Genomic DNA, 22,563 nt, shown 5'->3' with positions numbered 1-22,563 from the left:
CAGAGATCCCAGTGCAGGGGATCTCTGAAACTCATGAGAAACTCATGAACCATGAGATCATGACCTGAGCTGAAGTCGGATGCTTAACCCACTGAGCCACCCAGGGTTGCCTCCCCCCGCCCCTCTTTGTTTTTTCCTTAAGGCAGAGTTAAAACTGGTTTTGTGGAGATGGATTGAGTACCATGTATGTAAAAGTAATTAGTAAAATAAAGATTTTTCAGATATAAATGTATTTATATTTATGGCTGTGAAGATTTTATGATTCATTGTTAACAGGGAACACAAGAATACATTTTTAATGGTAGCCCAAGTGATAGTCAAAGAACTGTTAGGATTCAGTATACTTTGCATGCATGCAGGAAGAATAGATTAGAAACATAGACCAACATTTCAGAGGTATGGCAGATTAATTTCTGTGGAGCTATGGCAGATTAATTTCTGTGGAGCTTAACACAAATCAGTTCCATTGGTAAAATTTTCTGTGTTTGAGAAGTGAAGTACGGTGATTAAATGCATGTGAACTAGACTTCTGTGTTTGAATTCCAGCCTCTCTGTGAGCTGTGTGACCTTGGGAAAGTTTACTTAATTTTTCTGTGCTTTTGATGTTCATCTATAAAATAGGAATGATAACAGTATTTCCATAGATGTTGTACAAATTATTTGAACTGATACATACATGTAAGGTGGTTAATACAATGTCTGGAATATAATGACCATATATTCCACATAAAAATGCCTTTAAATTGAATATGGTTGTAGAAAAGTTATATATTTTAAATAGCATCTGTGGCTTAATCAGAAAAGCAAACTTTGGATTTATTCCTAGAAATACTTACATTTTTATATATTAACTTTTAATTTAGGACTTCCCAGAAATCATCCTGAAAGCTACCATTCTTATATGTGGAATAACTTTTTTAAGCATATTGATATAGATCCTAATAATGCTCATATCCTTGATGGGAATGCTGCAGATTTACAAGCAGAATGTGATGCTTTTGAAAAAAAAATAAAAGAAGCTGGAGGAATTGACCTTTTTGTTGGAGGTATGTAAAACATTTTGTCATTACTCTTACCTTTGTGTGATGCGGGGAACACCTGTAACTGTCTATAATATCCGTACTGATTTTTATTTTTTATTTTCATCAACAGTAATCTTAAGGTTCTAAGTTAGAATTGTTTAAATTATGTCTTGAGAAATAAGTCCCAATGCCTGCTAAACTTTTCTATTATCTGTTTAGAATTCACAATTAATCACATCTTACAAAATGCATGCTGTTTCTTTAACTAAATACTATTCTTACCTCTTATAATTTCTTTACAATTCCAGCCCAGCTTTCTTACCAAATTACAGGGTTGAGTCTCTAAAAGTTTGCATGTGGAACAGATAGATTTTAGCATTTCTGTACTGATAACTTAAATGGCTTCATCTCACTTAAAAAGTCAGTTAAGAATGATATAAGACTTTATCATCACCCTTTAGTTAATATGAACTAAGCTGTATAATTATCTTTATAAACTCCAAATAAATAAATGTTTAATTGGCTAAACTCCACTTAAAATATGTATATATGTATGTATACATATATGTGTATATACATATATATACACACATACATATATAATATATACACATGCGCATGTGTGCACATGTGTATACATGACGTACCATTGAAAATAGGAGGAATTTTTCTTTAATGTTTATTTATTTTGAGAGAGAGAAAGTGTGCCCACTCGCGTTCATGCGAGTAGGGAAGGGAGAGGGGCAGAGAGAGGGTGAGCGAGAATTCTAAGTGGTGGAGCCTGATGTGGGCCTGGATCTCATGACTGCAAGATAATGACCTGAGCCAAGCCAATATCAAGTGTTGGACGCTCAGCCAACTGAGCCACCAAGGTGCTCCAGAAGTGTCTTTCTTTGTAATGACAACATGGTTTTCTGTAATTATTATGAAGCCTCTGGGACAGCTAATTAATTACCATAAGAAGAACATCAACTAAACTGGAGCTAAAATTGATTTGTGCCAGAGTTTTTATTATGCAATTAAACATGCCAAAGCTCTAAGCTAACATTAAGTTCTCTGGATATATCTTATATTTAATTTACTAGAAGATTGCTTAAAAGTACATGAATTAGATCTTTAGTAGAGCTGTACGTTGACGTTAATTTATGGTTGAGGTGGCCAAGTATGGTTGAGGTTGTTGATTGCCCTTGGGGAAAATTTGGGTATTACAGTCAGGCATAAATTTGCATTCTGTTTTGGCCACTTATTATCTATATGACTTTGAGAAATTTATTGAAGTTCAGTATAATTAAGTCATTTGTAAAACAGGAATTAATATTAACCATTCCAAAACTTGTGAGAACTAACTATGTTATAACATGTAAAACGTCTTGCATAGTGGTTGGTACATCAGTCTTCTCTTTCTGAACTGTAGGTGCTGAAATAATTGTTCTGTAGTTTATTGAATTTCCTGCTTTTTTACTGGGTTACTTCTAAGCGTATTGAGTGAGATTGAAATTTTCTCTTTGAGGAAATTTTTATCTCCACATAGCAGAGCCGGTATCATTTACTTTCTTTTATAGATGGGATGGTTGTTCTCTGAGCAAGAATCCAAGCTAGGCTGTTTTGCTTTTCAAAATTGAAAGTTATCTATGTTTTAATAAAATTTGCTAATATTTCAGTATTCCTGGAAAGCATTTGCATTCCAGTTTTGTCCATATGGCTTAATTCTGAGATAATTACCATTTGTACTTGTCAGTATCAAGACTAAGGCAGTTTGTATTGGGGAATGTTGAAGGAATGCATTCCCCATGCATTCTTCATATTTTCTAAACTACATACCAAAATCAAGTAGAATTACTATAATGTATACCTAATTACTGTAATATAATTATACATAATGTGTCTATATTTTAGTTCTATCAAGACATATTTGCACTTATTTACCATCATACAAAAAGGCATGGTAGTTATTAGAGGTTCATTATTAAACATGGCTTAATGAAAAATATCTTGTTTACTTTTTCATTTGAATATCTTTTTTCCTGTTAATTTATTTGCCTTACATAAGGATCCATGTGACAAATCCCTTGGGGATTTAATGCTAGGAAATAGAATTTACTGGGGTTGGGGGGAGAACATAAGAACTAAACTCCATTTTCTTTTTCTGTCCGCTTCTCAGAAAGCATTTATAACTTAAAGTGATGTGTAAGGTTGAATGTCCCTTGTCAAAGATTTTTATTTTTGGGGGTTTATTTATTTTGAGAGAGAGAGAGAGAGTGGGGGAGGGGCAGAGAGAGAGGGAGAGAGAATCCCAGGCAGGCTCTGTGCTGTCAGCTCAGAGTCCGACGTGGGGCTCAATCCCACGGCCCATGAGATCATGACCTGAGCTGAAACCAGGAGCGGATGCTTAACCGACTGAGCCACCCAGGTGCTCGTATCAAAGATTTCTAGTAGGACTTTCTTCTTTCCCCATAGCTTTAAGTCATTTCTCATTTCTTTTTAGATTCTGGTATATTACCTTACTATAAGTCACCTTAGTTTTCCATTTGGAACAGATAGAGTATAAATTATAGTTATTTATGTTTATGACTGACTCTTACTTCTAGAAAGAACCTGTTTTCTAACCAATTTTTGTTCTTAAGCTTCCTGTAGTCATTCTCCCCTGACACACACACACACACACACACATATATATATATATATATATATATATATATATATGTATATAAAAAGATGATTTCCTTCCTCTTACATTAACATCTTCACTGTAGTCATGTCATGGTCCATTCAAAGGACATAATTACTCTGTGTATACAGGGAGGAGGGTTAGCTTATTGCATTTTCTTTGAACTTTTTCCTATTTGGGGGTACCCTATTATTGGATGTATACTCATGAAAGAATCTCATTTGATTCTTTGCTTTTGTTGATCTAGGTTTGTTATTGGATTTTCAAGATGAGGCTTGGTATCTGGGTCTTATCACTTACCCTTCTTTTGTTCCAGGGTTTGTTGGTTAATAAAAACACTAAGAACTGAGCCAAATGGGATCAAAATAACAGCCTTAATAAAGGTAAAGTTGGATTAGAGATTTCAGGTTGGGCTTGAGGCCAAAATGGGTTTTCCTATTCCTTACACCTGAATTTGAAATAGTAGGATAAGAAGAGCTTAAGACTATCAACACATCATTTCTTACTCCTGGTAAATAGAATAGGAATTCCCTTTCCTCAGTAGAAAGGAAAAAAGGAAAATGTATAATCTCTGAAGTTCTCATTCTTTCTGTGACGACAGATTTGTTAAGAGAAAGAGCAAAGTGTGTCGTGCAATCCCTTACCTACCCCCAGCAATAAAATATACAAATATGAAATTTTATAAATAAACTAAGGTATTACTAACTTTAAAATTATTTTAAGGTACTGTTTTTAAAAAAATAAAAATAAGACAGTGGGGAAAACTTTAACCTTCTTCTTTGGTTACATGATTAGATTCTTTGGTTTGAAAGTAACTGTGAAACTGTGACTTATTTTGGGACCAAAAGTGAATTAATTGGAATGATTCTAGGCTAACTCACAGAATTTGGAGACGGGTTGAAACAGCCAAGTCTTTGGAAGAACAAGAATGAAGGAGCCTGAGATCTCCAAAGTAGGAACTCATGGACCCTCTCCTGCAGTGCTATCATCAAATACCTCAGCTCTAGATACCTTTTTTCTTTTCTGCATCCTTGCTCAATTTTCAGAATTTCCTGAGAGAAATTCTGATTGTTTCAGCTGGGGACAAGTATTTATCACTAGACCACAATCATCCTCCCTCAGAGAGATATAGAGTAGATTAAGGTCCCCTCCATTGTGAGGGAAGCAGAGCAGTGTAGGAGGAGGAGGGAGAATGTATACTGAGCATACCAAAGAATAGCAACCATCTGTTCATCTCTTCAGCCATTATTTATTGAGGGCCTCCTATGTGTCCTGTATTGTTCTAAGAGGTAAGGATACAGTAATTAAGTAAGGTTATAGAGAGAGAGTCCTTACTCCAGTGAAATTTACATTCTACCCCACAGAACTTTAGGGACATAGGAAAGGCATGTAATCTAGATCCTGAGGTTTTAGAGATATTTCATAAAGGTGCTAATGTATTAGGTTGACTTAAATACTGAGAATTTGCCATGGTTGTTACATTTCATGATTATTTTAAAGAAAGTTTTGTAAAGCTTTATGAAACATTCTGAACACTTTTAAAATATATCAGGAAGCTCAATTTCTGATAGTTACTCTTGGTTAGTAAGGGGCTGTATTGACACTACTGATAATTTCAGCCGTACTGTACACTTTTGTATGACCCACATCACCACTGACAACACTGGTGTTGATCCTTGAGGACTTCCTATTTTTTCTGGAACTTTTATTTTCATGGTTCTATCCTTTCTTCTTTATACATAAATAGAAAAATGTAAATATTTGCACCGATGTACAGTTAAGAGGAGAAACAGAACAATTTTACCAATCTAGAGAGAAATTCATATTTTTAATTTAAAAATTTTATTAACAAGCAGATATACACTAATGGAAAAAGTCCATACATATTAACCACATGTAGGTCAGACTTTAGGTCACCACATTAAAAATTTCTAGAATGTAGTGCTTTGGTAGCTTATATCTGCTCCCTTAGATTTCATTTCTTCCATCAAAACCAGGTTATTTGTTGTCATTTTTGCTTTGTTGTAATCTGGGAGAAATTGGTTAGACTTGTAGGTTAAGAGTCAGTAAAATACACATATCTATCATTAAAGTTAATATGAAGAATATAAATGTAACAGATATTTTGACTCAGAACGTATGAGTTTATTTTTTCATTGAGGTTGTCAGAAATCTATTAGAGTACCCATGTGTAAAACTTGATTTATTCATGCTATAGAGATTCTTCATTTTACAAAAAGATTCGCTTCCAATTTCATTCAAATAAGGAATGTCATGTTCCCATCTATTATTTAGAGGCAATCCTAGAATATTAGAACTGTCAGTATGTCTGTTTAAAGCAGTGTTTTCAAGTTTTAGTTGTCACCCATTATTAAGTCATGAAATCAATATAGTCATTCACATTTAGCATTTCCCTTTTGTGTGTTTTGCTAATGAAATAGAATTAAATAGAATGGCTCCTAGCAGGGGTAAGTATTGTTTCATGCGTTCTTGTTTTTAATTACTTTGGTTTGTGTTTATGTGTTTACATGTGTACTACTAGATTGCAGTGTCAAATATATTTCTAGTCAAAAAAGTCTGAAGCAAACTACTGCCCAGTATTATCCGTTCTAGACATTTTTGTAAGTGAGGAAACTGCTACAGGGAGGTCCAGTAGTTAATTGCCCCATCTAGACTAGAACCAAGCCAAGTTAAAGTATTAAACACCACTGTGTTAGGCATCAGAAGATTTAGATTTCAGTTTTGTCTCAGTATTTACTAAAGTGTTATCTTGAATAAGTCATGTATTACCCTTGAATGCCAGAGTTTCTTTGTTTATTTTTGAGAGAGTGCAAGCGGGAGAAGCTTGCACTCAAAACAAAGCGTTGAGCTCAAAAACAGGTGGGGAGATGAGGCAAATAGATAGGCCTAATAAGACTATCTTAAAGATTTTTAAATATGTGTTGTTGAGATGCAAAAATGCTTTATAAACTGTGAAGTGTTATGCTGATATAAGGTAATACTTAATTTTACTGCTATTACAATCGTTCTTGCTCAGTGCTAAGCATGTGGAAAACATTGAAATACTTGTTGAATCAAATACAGGAACAAATATTTTCATGCAGCATTAGATATTCGGCTATCAAATAAAACAAGGTGAGCGTGTTTATGACTTTGCTCTTTAAAACAACTTGAACTTTGGGAAACCTTATTTACTTTATGTGTATATGTGTATGTATACTTCTTTTAAAAGGAATTGGTCCAGATGGCCATATCGCTTTCAATGAGCCAGGATCCAGTTTAGTGTCAAGGACAAGATTAAAGACTCTAGCGATGGACACCATTTTGGCAAATGCTAAATATTTTGATGGAGATTTATCGAAGGTGCCAACTATGGCTCTAACAGTTGGCGTGGGGACAGTGATGGATGCAAGAGAAGTAAGAATTAAATATTCTTTGATGTCTATAGATTTTGGAGGAAATACAGCACCAAATAAGTGATATTTTGGTTACATCCTATTCACAATGTAAATTGTTACCTAGCTTTCAGTAGCTTCTGTAAGTCTCATTGCAGTGTTTAAAATTTAACTAAATTAAGTTTTTGTAGCTTATGTAAACTAAGAATTAGGTACCATCCCTTTTGGAGTACTGCTTCATGTGCCTATTCCTTGCGTTACAGTTTGGGTTTCTAAAATTATACTGATCAAATGGTCTGTTTCTAAGTGAAATAATCTGGTGAAAGGACTATGAGGCTAGTTACAGCCCTAGGCTGTAGATAATTTTGGAGGCTTGGGATAATTCAGTGTAAAGTACATCTTGACTGTAGGAGGATAGCCAGTTAGTTTCCAACAGAAAAAGAACCCGTCTAAGGCTGGATCTGTTCTAAATTTGGTATACTTAAAAAGACAAAAACTCTGCACAGACCTTCCCTCCTTTTTAATTTTTTTTTAAAGAACCATCATGTTTTTTAAAGTTTATTTATTTATTTTGAGAGAGAGAATCCTAAGCAGCCTCTGTACTGTCTACACAGAGCCTGACATGGGCTTGCACCCACAAACTGCAAGATCATGACCTGAGCCAAAATCAAGAGTCAGACACTTAACCAACTGAGCCACCAGGCGCCCCCTAATTTTTTAATTTTTAATTGGGCTTTCATTTCCTTCCCTGAGAATAAGAGAAAAAATTATAGTCAGTTCATGATTCTAAGTGGCTACATTATATGGAAATTCCTTTCTTTTGTGGCAACAAGATGGGATAGGTTTTGAGTAAAGTGTACAGAAAAGTTATGATGAGTAAGTAAATGATCTTAATGTAAATATGTCTAGACTTTAACGTACACCTAGCAACTGTCATTCAAAATGTAGTTTTTCATGTGGAAGTTATCACTTCCACTATATGAAGAAAGGCCTTTCAAGGATTGAAATTTTCTAAGTTGAAACAAGATTTTAGAGCAATTGTATTTCTAAAATATGGAAGTTATACAAATAGATTTCTTCCATTTAATCAGATTAAAGTTATAACGTACTTACATTAATTCTTAGAATGACCAGAGGGTTGTTTAAGTATTGATTTTCTTTTGGTCAGTTTTTCCAACAAGATTTTATGATGCCACTCACTCACCTCACAATTTTCACTCCTAGCATGATTATAAATCATTATGGCAGAACTATTGTAGGACTCTTATTTTCCCAGGGGCCTTAGTACTTTGATTTTTATAGCATTCTTTTGAAATAAATATCATGTCATGGTACTTAATGATTTTCTTATGTTTAATTTTAAGGAGCTTAATGTACAGATTTTCATTTGCCAGTGGTATTAGCTGTGATGTAAGCTGCTCTTCAATTTCAGTTTCATTAAGAACAAATACATTTAAGGAGTGCCTGACTGGCTTGGTCAGTAGAGCATGCGACTCTAGTCTCAAGGTTGTGAGTGCAAGCCCCACGTTGGGTGTAGAGATTACTTAAAAATAAAATATTTAAAAAAATACACTTAAGGGCGCCTGGGTGGCTCAATCGGTTAAGCGTCCGACTTCGGCTCGGGTCAGGATCTCGCAGTTTGTGAGTTAGAGCCCTGTGTCAGGCTCTGTGCTGACAGCTCAGAGCCTGGAGCCTGCTTCTAATTCTGTGTCTCCTTCTCTCTGCCCATCTCCCGCTTTGTGCTCTTTCTCTGTCTCTCAAAAATAAATAAATAAATAAATAAATAAATAAATAAATAAATGTAAAAAAAAAAAATTTAAAAAATTAAAAAATACACTTAATAGAACTTTGAATCAATGTATGGGGCAGATGCTACTGTTAAATGGAAAGTACATTTGAATAGGAAAGTAAATTCCTAAGTGGTTAATTAGTTCATCACTAAGCAGCGTCATTTTGGCAACTTGGTTAATGAAGACCTCTGTACACACCCTGGAGGTGACACCCTGGAAGTTATTACAGGTTTCTTTAAGATTGGGAATTGTCAACTAGATAAGGAACCACACCCACCCGTCACTACTTTATCACTCTTTCCTTGGCTTGAGGCCTTCACCCTAATGGTGTGTGTGAAATGCTCTACTTTTCTGGACCTTGCTTAGGTGAAATGGCACCTTGCAGTTTTCAACATTCAGAAACCCCTTTCTTAACCATAATCCTCATAATCAGAGTTACTTTTTTCTATTTTCTCTCAGACCATTTTTCTTTTCCTTTATTTGCACTTTTCACAATTTCTGATTGTTCTTGTATGTTTACTGGTTTAATATCTTTTTTCTTAACAACTTACAATCCTGTGAGTTTATAGGTCATATATATCTAGTACCTTACAATGCCTGCAATATAATAAGTATTTAATAACTTTGGGGAATAGTTTTAATGCATTATGTTCATGATTCATGTTAGACAAAGTTAGTTCTATCCACAGCTTGGTTATTTACTTGAACCATCAGATCTGATTTTTATTGACTTTTGGCTCTATGTCAAAAGCTAAATCTGCCTTCAAAGGATTCAAATTTGTTTTTACTGAGGTATATTTAAAGATATTGTCATATGTTCTAAAGGTAATTTCAAAAGAAAAGATAAATTTTTTTCACTGTTGTAACATTTATATTTGTTATATATTATTGTAATGCTTTAGATATTTATTCTTAAGATGACATAAGAAAAACTAATAAAACTTAAAAATCTGCTTTTGATTTTGTTGCTTTACTGGAAATCACTGACGTCACCAATGATTTCTTCATTGCTAAAACTGGCATCTTCTCTGCAGTTCTGGTCCAACTGGGTGTCTTTTCATCATCTACGACTGTTGACCATTCCTTCCATCATAAAACTCTAGCATTCTTCTTTCTTTCTGAGCATTCCTTCTCAGTCCGCTTCCCAGGCTGTTCTTCCTTCATCTGTGTCTTGAATATTGTTGTTCCCTAGGGTTTCATCCTGGAACTGTATATCCACTCTGCATGCTTTAGAGCATGACTTTTTTTTTTTTTTTAAATAAGTCAACAGCAGTAACTTTTTGTAACATTCTTTCTGTAGTTTTATTACTATTCCAAAAAGATAAAGTACTCTCAGTACAGTAATAATAATACATATCTTTATCTTAACTTTCTGAAGGTTCAAGTTTCATATTTCCAACTTCTAGCTGACATCGAGATGTTTAAAGACTCCTTATATACTTACACTGTCCAAAATTTAAATTTATCTTTCTACCAAATTTGCCTTTCTCTTCTGAATATTCCCTCTCTTGGTGAATAACAGCACTCACAATGAAGATTATCTGAGCTTGAAACATGGGTCATTCTCAGCATCTTCTCTACATCTAATGAGTCACCAAATTCCAACTATTTAATAAACTACTTAAAGGTAAATAAGGATCCTGCCCTCCCTCCATCACCACTGCCTATTAAGCCTATATCAGTTTTTTCAAGAATTATTGCAAACCCATTTTAAATCATGGCTATATCCATTCTTTATCACGTTCTATGTGTTACAGTCTGAATTATTTTTTTCAAAACCATAGTTCAGTTTATTACTTAACCTATGTAATTAAGAGTCTCTGATGCCCTATTATTCTATCAAAAAATGAAGCCTAGCCTCTCTGCCATAAAAAGATTCTGTATTATCAGATCTCCACCAGTGTTCAAGCATTTCCTTTCATTTTCCTATACTCCGGCCTTATCAAATTTCTAGCTTTTTACTGACCACCCCATAACTGTCTGACATGCCCCCTGTGTGGAGCTTTCCTGCTTATCTTTAAAGACTTGGTTTCAGATAGGAGCTACTCTAAAGCTTTTTCATGTGAGAAATACTTTCCTTGAGAATACTGGAGTGCGTAGAGTAAAACTAATCACATATCACCATCAAATTACATTCCGGGAGCAACATTTTTTTCATTTCTTCTAGATATATCTTCTTAATTCTCAGTTAAAGGTTATGTATGTCTTAGGCTTGCACACACACTAATGAGTAATTCTTCATCCCACACCGGACTTTCAGCAGCTTCCTTTCATTTCACTCTTTTCATAATACTGTGTATTTACCCTTACTCATTGGTAAATGTTTGTCTTTGTTTTTTCACAGTATATATTCAACATAGAAATTTGTTGCCACTTCTCCCATTACTATTTTACATTATTTGCTTCAGTAATGACAGTTAGCTCATATTGTCTAATTGGCAGACCTTTTAACAGTTTCCTTATTTCTCAAGAGACAATCTAATGTAGTTAAGGATATAGACCCTGGAATAAGACTTGTTTATATCTTAGTCTTACAGGAATATTGGGCAAGTTACAGAATATCTGTGCTTCTATTTCATTTTCTGTAAAATGTGAATAAGAACAGTATCTCATGCTGTTGTTTTGAGGAGATAAATGAGGTAATTCAAGGAAAGTGCTAAGTTCAGTGTTTGAACTTTGTAACCACCAAATCATATTTTGACGGTGTCTTAAAATAAAACTTGAGAAAGTATCCTTTATGCCGTAATCACTAGATTTAAGAAAGCATGAAAGAAACTTGGTAGAGACTTCTCAGGTGTTAGTCTAAGGACTTCTGCCAGATTGCTTAATAATCACTTAGGGGACCCTGGTTCCTGGGTCCTAACTCCAAACATTATAAATTGAAAGACAGGATGAAACAAAGAACCTGTATTTTTTTTTTTAATGCCTCTATAACACATATATTACTCTTAAGAAACAAAACAATATAAAACACTGGTTAATAATATCCAGCAGGGAAAACTAATTAACAAATCTGTTAATCTGTGTTATGCTTACCTTATTATATCAAATACAGTTTTTTAAAAAAACAAAAGCTTTTATGTGATGATGCTATAATGAATTTTCCACTAGCCTAGATCTTTATACTTAAGAACAAGAAATCTCAATAAGAACATTTGTAGAAATTCATACATATCTCTCAGTTCATGGGCTCTAATAGTAATGAGTATGTATAGCTTCAAAATGAAAAGTATTAAATCTTGATAAAATAAGTATAGTATCTGTTTCATTAATCTTTAATTTCTTCCTAGTTTAGAAGTGTGGTTTTAAAATAGGCAAAGCAGAATTTTTATGTTACAATATTTTTGAATTAAAACCACCTTAATATTCATTTTTTAGTTAACCATTACAATGAAAAAAAAATCATGTTTGAAAGATTACGTATATGGTTTAGATTAACTTATAAAATAGAATTGATTTAGTGCTAAAAATGGTAGGGATTCATTCTGATGCATAGCCACTTTCATTTGCACATGTTCTTTGAATTATAGGTTGTAGGAATTGGGGACCAAGAGCTTGGATTTTCTATAGTTCATAAGGGTATTCTCAGTCATGTGTGCTTGAAGGGCAGTTCTTGCATTTAAGTAGATCCCTAATCCTTTTTTTAAATCTAGTTTTTGTTTCAAGACAACTTTAGATAGCACATGTTCAATGAAATAGTCTTTAGGCTTCTTTCTCTTACTTTCAAAGTAATATCTACTGTATTGCTTGTCTGGACTAGAGCAATTGGTATATCATTCTTGGTTATATAAATTCTTTGCTGACTTGTAATTCTGCTTTTGCAAAACAGCCCTTTTCTTTCTTCTTCATTCTCCCAGGGCTCTTCTGCACGTCAGTATTTAATATATTAATAACTATATGCATTATGGTATATTCAGTAATACTCATTATAGAGATACTATTTTACTTTCATAAACCAGAAGAGAGATATAGTTTATGCTTTCCTTTTATCTTGAACAGAAATAAAACTCTTGAACTGTGAAGAAATATGTAGCTATTTATTTTTGTTTTGCCTTCAGAAGAATATTGGTGCTAGCATCTTTGTTTCTTAAAAAAAAAAAAGCTTTTTCGTCATTTGAAACATGTTTTAAGAATTAATATGTAATGGTCATGATTTTCCAGGTAATGATCCTCATAACAGGTGCACACAAGGCATTTGCTCTCTACAAAGCAATAGAAGAAGGAGTAAATCACATGTGGACTGTTTCCGCTTTCCAGCAGCATCCCCGAACTATTTTTGTGTGTGATGAAGATGCTACTTTAGAATTAAGAGTTAAAACTGTGAAATACTTTAAAGGTGAGCATTGAAATTTCAGAAGCAGATTGTGAGGACGTTCCATTATAGATGAGAGTTAAAACTTAATGAGACTGTGGAGTTACATCCTGCACTGTGCCTATTGAAAACTGGCTTTTTACCAACACACTAGCCAGTTTTTTGTTTTTTTTTGTTTTTTTTTTTTAAGGAAAATAGAAAAGTCTCACTGCAGATAATAGTTGCTTTCAGAATATTTTCCTATTTTTTTCATGAAGAGAATCTCTTCAATCTGTATTTTCAGTGAACAATATTTTTCTTGAATCCAAATTTAATAAAATATTTACTTTGATAATTGTATATGCAAAATTAAATAACCCAAAAGGAAATGTATATATGTTCTGATTTTTCCATTGTTTCCCTGTTCCATCTCCCTCACCAAGCTATGTTTAAAATAGAACCTAATCAGCAGATAGGTTGGGTCACCCACTATCTCATCTAATCTTCACAAATTCAAATTATTCCCATGTAGTTATAATGGTTCTGTGTCAACAGTATGGAATAAACTCTGCAAGTAAGCAGGGTTTGACTGCCCAGACTTCTGCATGTAGATTTTCCTTTTGACTCTTCCTGCAGTCTAGTTCAGTAATTCTTAAACCTTGCTGTACCAGGTTTTATATATGAAACCACAAGTGCTTGATGTAATGGGTGATTTAACAGGTTTTCAAGGACTATACTGTTTAGAACCTGTTCTCTGCTTAAGAGTGAATTCCACATATACACGTAAAAAGCTGAATAAATAGGTGCTCTTTATAAAGTACCTGTAGCTGATACGAAAATATAACTGGTCATATATATAGAGACACACACGTCAGTAATTCACAAAGTATGTAGTTATGTGTAATACTGTTATTACATGAATGAATATGTATTTTTAATTTTCTTACTCTAGTAACTAGGTATTTATTTAACATGTATTAGAAAAAATATACTGAACCAATCAAACCTATATTTCATGAATATAATTGCTTGACAGGGCTAAAGAAGTTACCATATTTTATTGCCTCTAAGACACATCTTTTTTCATCTGTTTTGTCTGAAACTGGGATGTGTATAAAATTCGTGTCACTGTCAGTTACCTGGTAGCATTTTTTTTCTTAATGGTACATAAAATAATGTGTGTCTTACAGTCTTCAGTGTCTCATTCATGAAATATAGTATGTAACTTAAATTATGTCAATTTAAAGGAAATTTTTAAATTAACTCCATAGTTCATGTAAATGTGTGAATGTGGCAGAAATCTTGAATGTGATGCACAAATGATGGAAGTTGGATGAACAGTAAACAAACACAATTTTGATGTTTATATGGTTTGTATTTGTACTTAACTGTTGTGAGCATTTTCCTATTTTACTAAATATTTTTCAAAAGTAAATTTAATGACTATATAATAGTCAAGTAGATGTATCATAATTCACTTAAACATTTCCTTATTATTTCCAGTATTTATATTTTCATCAAAATTATTTTTTTTTTTTGCCAAGCCACACAGATATCAAATTAAACTGAAAAATTTCTGTTTAATAAGTTGAGAGGTAAAAGCAGAAATATCTGTCATGAGTTGTGAATATGACAGAGCTCTTGGATGGAGTTTTACCCATGTATGTAGTCTTTTGGATTTCATTACAAATACTAGACTCCTTGAAAAAATTAACAGGAGGAATCCCCATTATCCACATATTTAATGCCGGTTTTAAGGAGATTCTTTTTAACATTCTCATATTTTAATATACCAGCAATCCTCAAACCCCTGTGCTTATCAGACTTTGTCCATTTGTTTTTTATAGAAAAAGTTTACATTTTATGTGAAGTAAATATTTAATAAAATACTCAATAGCCTATAATAATTAAATGACCAGTCACTATTCTAAATGGATTATACTTGATTTACTTAATTCGCACAATTCTATGAAGTGGATACTCTTATATAATCCCATTTATAGATGAGTTAACAGGCTTAATAGAGGTATTGTCACCCAAAGTCAGTTTGTATGTGGGTAGAGCAGGTTAAGTGATACCACGCTTATCTGGAGTCTAGGCTTTTGTCCACTCTTATACTGCCTCATAGAATAGGTATAAATTGGCTATCTAAACCATATTTCTGTTTGTTTGGGTTGTTTTCATACTATAACAACTGCTTCCAAAAGCAATTTTAGTTTTTCATACTAAAATAATTGCTTCCGACCTATTTTAAAGGTAATTTAAAACAGACAGGAGGTAGGTGATTATATATATTTTGTTCTTTTAATTCATCTATCAGATTGTAAGCTCTTCTGAAACATCTTGAAGTGTAGACTATGAGAAAATCACCGCACTGCTCTTTTGAAGACACTGTATTTTGTACCTCAGGGGAGCTGCATATATTTCTGAAGAGGTTTAGGGTATCAGCCTCAGTCAGGGTGCCTCCAATATGGAGAAAAATGGAATTGAGATCTTGTTCATGTTATATCAGACCTCATTTCATAGTACGGTATTTTAATACAGGGTAGAACTGAATATTCATAGATTTATGCATATTCAAATGTAGTTTTATATATTTTCCATATCTTCATTGAGTTATTCTATCACTTCAAGATGTACTGGAGAATATGAATCTTGTGGTTACCATCTATAATTCTTCGTATTGTGTTCACATCCCTACTCTTTCTTCTACCATCACTAAAAAGTGCCTAAAAGGGTTCTAATTATTTAGCTCTCTATGAAAATCTAGGTTAACTGCATCTAAAATAAAAATCATTAGTTAATGGAAGTTTATTTCAGTATACAGGTATACCTTTTAAAAGATAGCAGTAAATCACAGGAAAATATAGTTTAACATTGAATGTTTTCTGATTTGTTTTTGCTAATTTTATATAAAACTTATTTTATGTTAAGAGAATATATTTTCAAGACATCATCATCATAGTGAACATTTTTTTGGCTTCATCCTTTGTAGGCCCTGCTCCAATAGATTGACAGAGGTCGAATGAGTTCAGATTGAGCCAAAACCATAAAACTGACATTTAGAATCTATGACATTTCACTTCTTCTGGCAACATGTCAGGAAGTCTATACGTTTTAGTATTCAATTTATTTTTGTCTGTTAGTGATTTAAATAGCAATGATTTGTTTCTATCAAATTCTTGTATTGAAAGTTGTCAGTTTAACCTTAGGTCATAGTAAATTCTTTGTGTCCTCCAAAATGCAAGTAATAAAATTTTCAAAATAATTTCTAGTTTGGAAACAGCCTTAAATTTAAAAGTTACAGCCAATATATAGTTAAATCTTATAGAGTTGAACTTTTGTTTATTTTGTTTTGTTTTAAATCTCTAATGTATTATCTCCATCATCAAAGCTGTAAGTAAATGATAGATGAATTGTATCAAGTAGAATGAACCTTATTATAGCTACTTCTCCATAAGAGAATACATCTTCTAAACAAAGTGGCTAAAATTACCTTTGTCTTTATTGTTCCCTCTCCTCCTGGCTTTCTCTAGTCCCCATTTTACTGCTCTGTACATATTGGTTGTTGAATTAAACTTTTCAGTTAAATCCTATTTTAAATAGGAGATATCATCTGATAGTTTTTATTAGCAAATATTTCTTCTGCACTATACACATTACCTTTTAGTGTATATTTTTGGTAAACATAAAGTATATTTACCAATTAGTGTCATCAGCCAAGGGGCTTAAGTGCCTTCAAATACATAGTCTCCCATAGTGTTAGCAAAAAGAAATGTAACAAGTATCCCTATCTGCAAGTAGGTGACTCAGTATCATAACAAGTTGGCTCATTAAGTGATTTGAGAAAATAAAATGTATTTCATTAAAATAAAAGCTCCATATGGGGCGCCTGGGTGGCGCAGTCGGTTAAGCGTCCGACTTCAGCCAGGTCACGACCTCGCGGTCCGTGAGTTCGAGCCCCGCGTCAGGCTCTGGGCTGATGGCTCGGAGCCTGGAGCCTGTTTCCGATTCTGTGTCTCCCTCTCTCTCTGACCCTCCCCCGTTCATGCTCTGTCTCTCTCTGTCCCAGAAATAAATAAAAACGTTGAAAAAAAAATAAAAAAAAAAAAAGCTCCATAGAGGTGGGGACTTAAGTTTTGTTCACTGCATTATTTCACGGTCTAGAAGTTTGCTTGGTATACTGGAGGCATTTGATAAATGGTGGATAGTCGGATAGGTAGATAGATGGGAGAACACAAGACTATGAAACCATCTAAGCACTGAATTCTATAAATAACCCCATGAAGTCCAAAGGATGTTAAATAAGGAGAAAGAGTTAAATAGCATGGTTTAACTTCTAACTTGATAGGATTCAAAGCCCCAGAAAATGAATAGTAGCATTTAGATTGGGAGGAAATGGCAAAAGCAATAGCACAAATGTAAGGAAGAGCTAACAAAGCAGCAGAAAAAGTTCCTGTTAATAGAACAGAGAACCATTAAAGTGTATTGATAAAATAGGGCTAGATTATACTTTTTTTTTTTTTTTTTTAATCTCTACACCCAACGTATGGCTTGAACTAAACCCTGAAATCAATACTCACCTGCTCTTCCCAACTGAGCCAGCCAGGCAGATTATACTCCAAAAATTTTAAAGCAAAATGGAAGGTAGGGGTTAAGAGCAAAAAGAAAAACCAGCGTTCATGTCATGGCTCTTCACTTTCTGGGTCATGGGCCACTTTGAAAATATGGTGAAGAGACTGTCCTCAGAAAAAAATGCACACATGCTCACACACATTCGTATATTAATGTGGGAGATTCAAAGACTCCTTGAACCGTCTCTAGCTCTGTTACATCCTAAGAGTTGGGGCTGTACTTGATTTCTGCCAGGTGGGCAGCTTCCAGTTCTCAGCACTTGGGAGTCAGAGACGGCTCAGTACTGACTGCTCTATTTTTTCTTGTATTCTAAGTTTAACTCTTTTGTTAACGTTTAAATATGGATTGTCCAACTTTTTTTTTTAATGTTTATTTATTTTTGAGACACAGAGAGACAGAGTGCAAGTGGGGAAGGGGCAGAAAGAGAGGGAGACACAGAATCTGAAACAGGCTCCAGGCTCTGAGCTGTCAGCACAGAGCCCGACGCGGGGCTCAAACCCACAAACCGTGAGATCATGACCTGAGCCGAAGTCGGACGCTTAACCGACTGAGCCACCTAGGCGCCCCTGGATTGTCCAACTTTTTAATAGTACCTTGGATTTTTTTTTCACTAACTTCCTTCAGTGTGGCTTATTACTATAAACACACACGCCAAAATAATGGAAAATAATTTGCCAGATGAATGAATAGGGTAATACTATCCTAGTGTAACAACAGTTCTGTCCCTAGCTGGAGTCTGGTAGAGGAAATGCCAGAGGATCAAATTCAACACACTTACAGATATAATTAAAGTGTATTCATCAAGTCACTATTCACATTTGTTATTTTTGTCATACTGAAGCTCTGAAGACAAGAACTGCTTCTACTTCTGGTTACTCCCAAAGAATCTGTACACATCCTAGATCTACAGCTCCATAAATACTGTAAATTGCTGTTTGCTAGGTAGTTACAACTAACCATTATAGAACATTTCTATTTTCATTTTTCAATAAAACTTTATTCTGTATCAGACAGGAAATGATATACTTATTGTGTCTTATAAACTCTTCTTTTTTCTAAAGTAAATGAGATATAATTCAAAATTAAAAATAAAACTAGAACTGTGCTTTTTTTCTTTAAGGTTTAATGCATGTGCACAATAAACTTGTGGATCCACTATACAGTATGAAAGAAGGAAATTGAAGGAGATTGGAGCAAAATTCTGCTTGAATGAACAGAACACTTTTATAAGTAGATGAATTTTCAGCTATGCAATATGATAAAACATGGGGATTTTTTGAAGACTGTCATTTTTGAAGTCCAATACCTATATGTTAAACATTCCATATTTACAATGTGTCCATTTTATACTAAGGTTTAGGAGAAGTAGTTGGCTCTCACAAGTAGCTGTTATTGTAAAGTACAGAAGCCACACAGCCACTCTATAAAACAGTGCAGAAATGAAATGTCTGTTTAAAAATTTCAAGTCATTTTAAATGTGAAGAATATACATCAAGTATCATTCATATGAATCTGGTGGCATTCTCAAGAATTTTATTTTTTAATCACATAAAGACACTCCACCTTTCAGATCTCAAAAAATCATTGCAAACCTTTAGTTTTGGAATGTAATCTTTGTATTTTCTGTGCATTACACACAAGCTTTTCTGCACGTGGTTGCCTTAGCCCCTTCCTGCAGTGGCATCTGGACGTGAAAAGTCCTGCTGTATATTGTTGGAACAGAAAATCTGAAGAAATGACAGTGCCTAAAAGTACAGTTTACGTCCTTTTGGAAAGTATGTATAAGTGCATGATTTTTGTGCACCACCTTCTACAGCACTTTTTTTACAAATGTGCTCTTATTTTTATTTAATGACTTGGGTTCATGCTTTTAATAAGTATTTTGGCAATTATGAACTTTATACCTAGCAACACTCTTAAGGAAATCCTTTTGAAGACAATTTTCTGATTATTGTTAAACTTCATAAATGATTAGCTTTATTCCTTACTTATATGTCTAAAAAGATAACATGATAAAGTATATATAAAAGGAATTACTGTAAACTATTTTAGATTGCCATTAACAACTTGCATCATTAAACTGCAAATAAAACTATATTGTTTTCTATCTTTAATTCAAATAAAGCTTATAATAAACAAATGCTATCTAAATTTTATTTCCAGAAGTGAAACTGAATACACACATCTGAGAGATTCCAACATTAATAGTTGTATTGAGCCTGCATTTATTTTTGTTTGTTGCCATCATGCATTTGGGGAGATCTAAGTGAAAAGGCAATGATTCTACCTATAATTTCTTAGTCACTCCTTGGGGAATAAAAAACACTCCCTTCTGCATATTTTGCACCTAGAAGAACATTATTTAACATACTTAATTAAGCATACCTTAATTGAAATGTGATTGAAATGTATTAACAATAAAAATTAAACAAAAATAAATATAACATTTAAAATAAAATACGCTCCTTTAATTACAGGTAATGCAGTTATAATAACCTTAAGTGTTACAAATGGTCTTTAAATGACTAGTATGTCAGTATAATCTTCCAGTCACACACCTGGTAATAAAATTGTACCGTTTACTACAAACAATCTTAACTAAGAATGTCCTAGTATTATAGTGAAATAGCTAAAGATACCTGTTTTAGTACATGGTTCAGTAGTTAACTTTTGTGCTTTAAATGGCATAGCTGAAACACAGTTTAGAAGATCTTACCATCACTGTCCCTGATGTTAGGTGCTGGTTTTAGGTTCAGGTCCTCAAGCAAACTGATTTCTGGTGACTCTAGCTCCCTAGCTCAGAGGCCAAGCTGCTGCTAAGTAAAGAACTAAGAAGGCTAATAGATATTTCCACAAGGCAATAAAATATGGTAGCTAAGAACTGGTGGGGTTTGGATAAAGAAACCACTGTTTAAATCCTAGCTCTGTCAATGACACTGGCAATGTGGGAGTCTGAGCTTCTTGCCCTGTAAGATAGGATAGTAATAGTATCTGTATCTTGACTGTGTGTAGACTGAATGACGCAATGCCTATGGAGCTCAGCTCAGTGGCTGTCACGTATTAAAATCAATAAATGGTGGCTATTCTAATACTCATTTACATTATTGTAGTATCTGCAAAAATCTTAGTATAGCAAGGTCCTATCAGGGATACACTTAGAAGGCACACAACTCTAAACCATGAAAATGCTCTGTTTGGTAGAGTGACCAGAGGAGAGAACTTAAGCTTATATTTAAAAATTTGAAAAATATATTTTATTACTTTAAGTAAAATTGCTTCCTAAAAAGTCAGAGCTTAAAGGAAGAAAATTAAATGTGTCCAAATTCTATGCCTACTAATAAAACACAAATATTACATAGTACACACATGGTGTATACTTCATGTCAGGTACCAACTTCTTTCTCCTGAAAGTAATGGTAGAACAGAACACTCTGTATTAGAAATTATATGTAAATGCTCTTCTAGTTTCAAATATACTGCCATTTTCCAAAATACTGTTACAGAATTTCATATTTCATCTGTTCTAATACAGCTAGAAGAGATAGGAAAGATATCTAAGGTTATATAAGGATGAGATCACAGGTAATTAACTTCTATACACAATTTTAATAAATCCTATCTTTTGTAGAATTACTTCATAATGTAATAACCTTAGTATAACATGTATCAATAGTCTTATCCCCAAAAGACATTTACATCATTCAGTACATTCAAGGTAGAGGACAAAATTAAATAGCTAAGTTATTTCTCTTACTGTAATACCATCTGCCCTCTCATTTGTTCATTAACTTGGTATACATGGTAGTTAAAAGGACATATTTTATTATTATTATTTTTTTTTAATTTTTTTAACGTTTATTTATTTTTGAGACCGAGAGAGAGCATGAATGGGGGAGAGTCAGAGAGAGGGAGACACAGAATCGGAAGCAGGCTCCAGGCTCTGAGCCATCAGCCCAGAGCCCGACGCGGGGCTCGAACTCACGGACCGCGAGATCGTGACCTGAGCTGAAGTCGGATGCTTAGCCGACTGAGCCACCCAGGCACCCCAAAAGGACATATTTTAAAGCATGACAACCATTTACTGCCTGTGTGACTTCAACTAAATTAACTAAAGCTCAAATTTTCAATTATGAAATCTAGCAATTAATAATATTAATACTGCTGCTAATACCAAATACCCATCATTTTGCACCAAATGCATTTTAATTATAAAATTAAGACAGCTCCTACCCTTAATTTTAATTTAGATGTGTATATAAATTGTCTAGTTCCAAATATTTATAAAGATTTTAACAAAAACTAAACAGCGCATGTCCAGCTAGTATGCTATTTGACTTTATTTAATAACTCCTATAAATCTAAATTTATCCAGCTAACAATAAATTGATAAGGTGATTTTGAGAATATCTTGGGGTTGAACTAGAGAGAATCTTAAGTATGGGGCCTTTCAGTGTAAGAAAAATACTCATGGGGCCTCTGGGGGGCTGAGTCAGTTAAGCGTCCAACTCTTGATTTCAGCTCAGGTTATGATCTCAGTTTGGTTCGTGAGATGGGGCCCCATGTGAGGCTCTGCCCCAACAATAAGGATCCTGCTCAGGATTTTCTCCCTCCCTTTCTCTCTGTCCCTTCCCTGCTCATGTGTGCTTGCTCTCTCAAAATAAACTTAAAAAAAATATGCGTGAAAACAAAATAGTTAAGATTCACTAAGTACATACTATTGTGTCATACACTCTTCTGAATATTCTAAGCATACTATCTGATA

At 33.8% G+C, this 22,563-nt stretch overlaps 1 protein-coding gene across 1 annotated transcript in view; it reads left to right on the top strand.

Annotated features, from left to right (window-relative positions):
- GNPDA2 (glucosamine-6-phosphate deaminase 2) overlaps positions 1-19,937 on the top strand; it is a 30,418-nt gene extending 10,481 nt beyond the window's left edge. Inside the window, exons 4-7 of the mRNA XM_047091429.1 lie at positions 864-1,046; positions 6,923-7,107; positions 13,037-13,211; positions 18,922-19,937. Of these exons, the coding sequence (XP_046947385.1) occupies positions 864-1,046; positions 6,923-7,107; positions 13,037-13,211; positions 18,922-18,983 (605 nt within the window). The 3' untranslated portion in view covers positions 18,984-19,937. The remainder of the gene's footprint in view (positions 1-863; positions 1,047-6,922; positions 7,108-13,036; positions 13,212-18,921) is intronic.
- The last annotated feature ends 2,626 nt before the right edge of the window (positions 19,938-22,563 follow it).

The sequence above is a fragment of the Lynx rufus genome, unplaced genomic scaffold (assembly GCF_022079265.1).
Source record: "Lynx rufus isolate CCGP_SWC_20201006 ecotype Redwood Valley unplaced genomic scaffold, mLynRuf1.p SCAF_3, whole genome shotgun sequence".
Lineage (NCBI taxonomy): Eukaryota > Metazoa > Chordata > Mammalia > Carnivora > Felidae > Lynx > Lynx rufus.
This window is presented reverse-complemented; position numbering and strand designations above follow the sequence as displayed.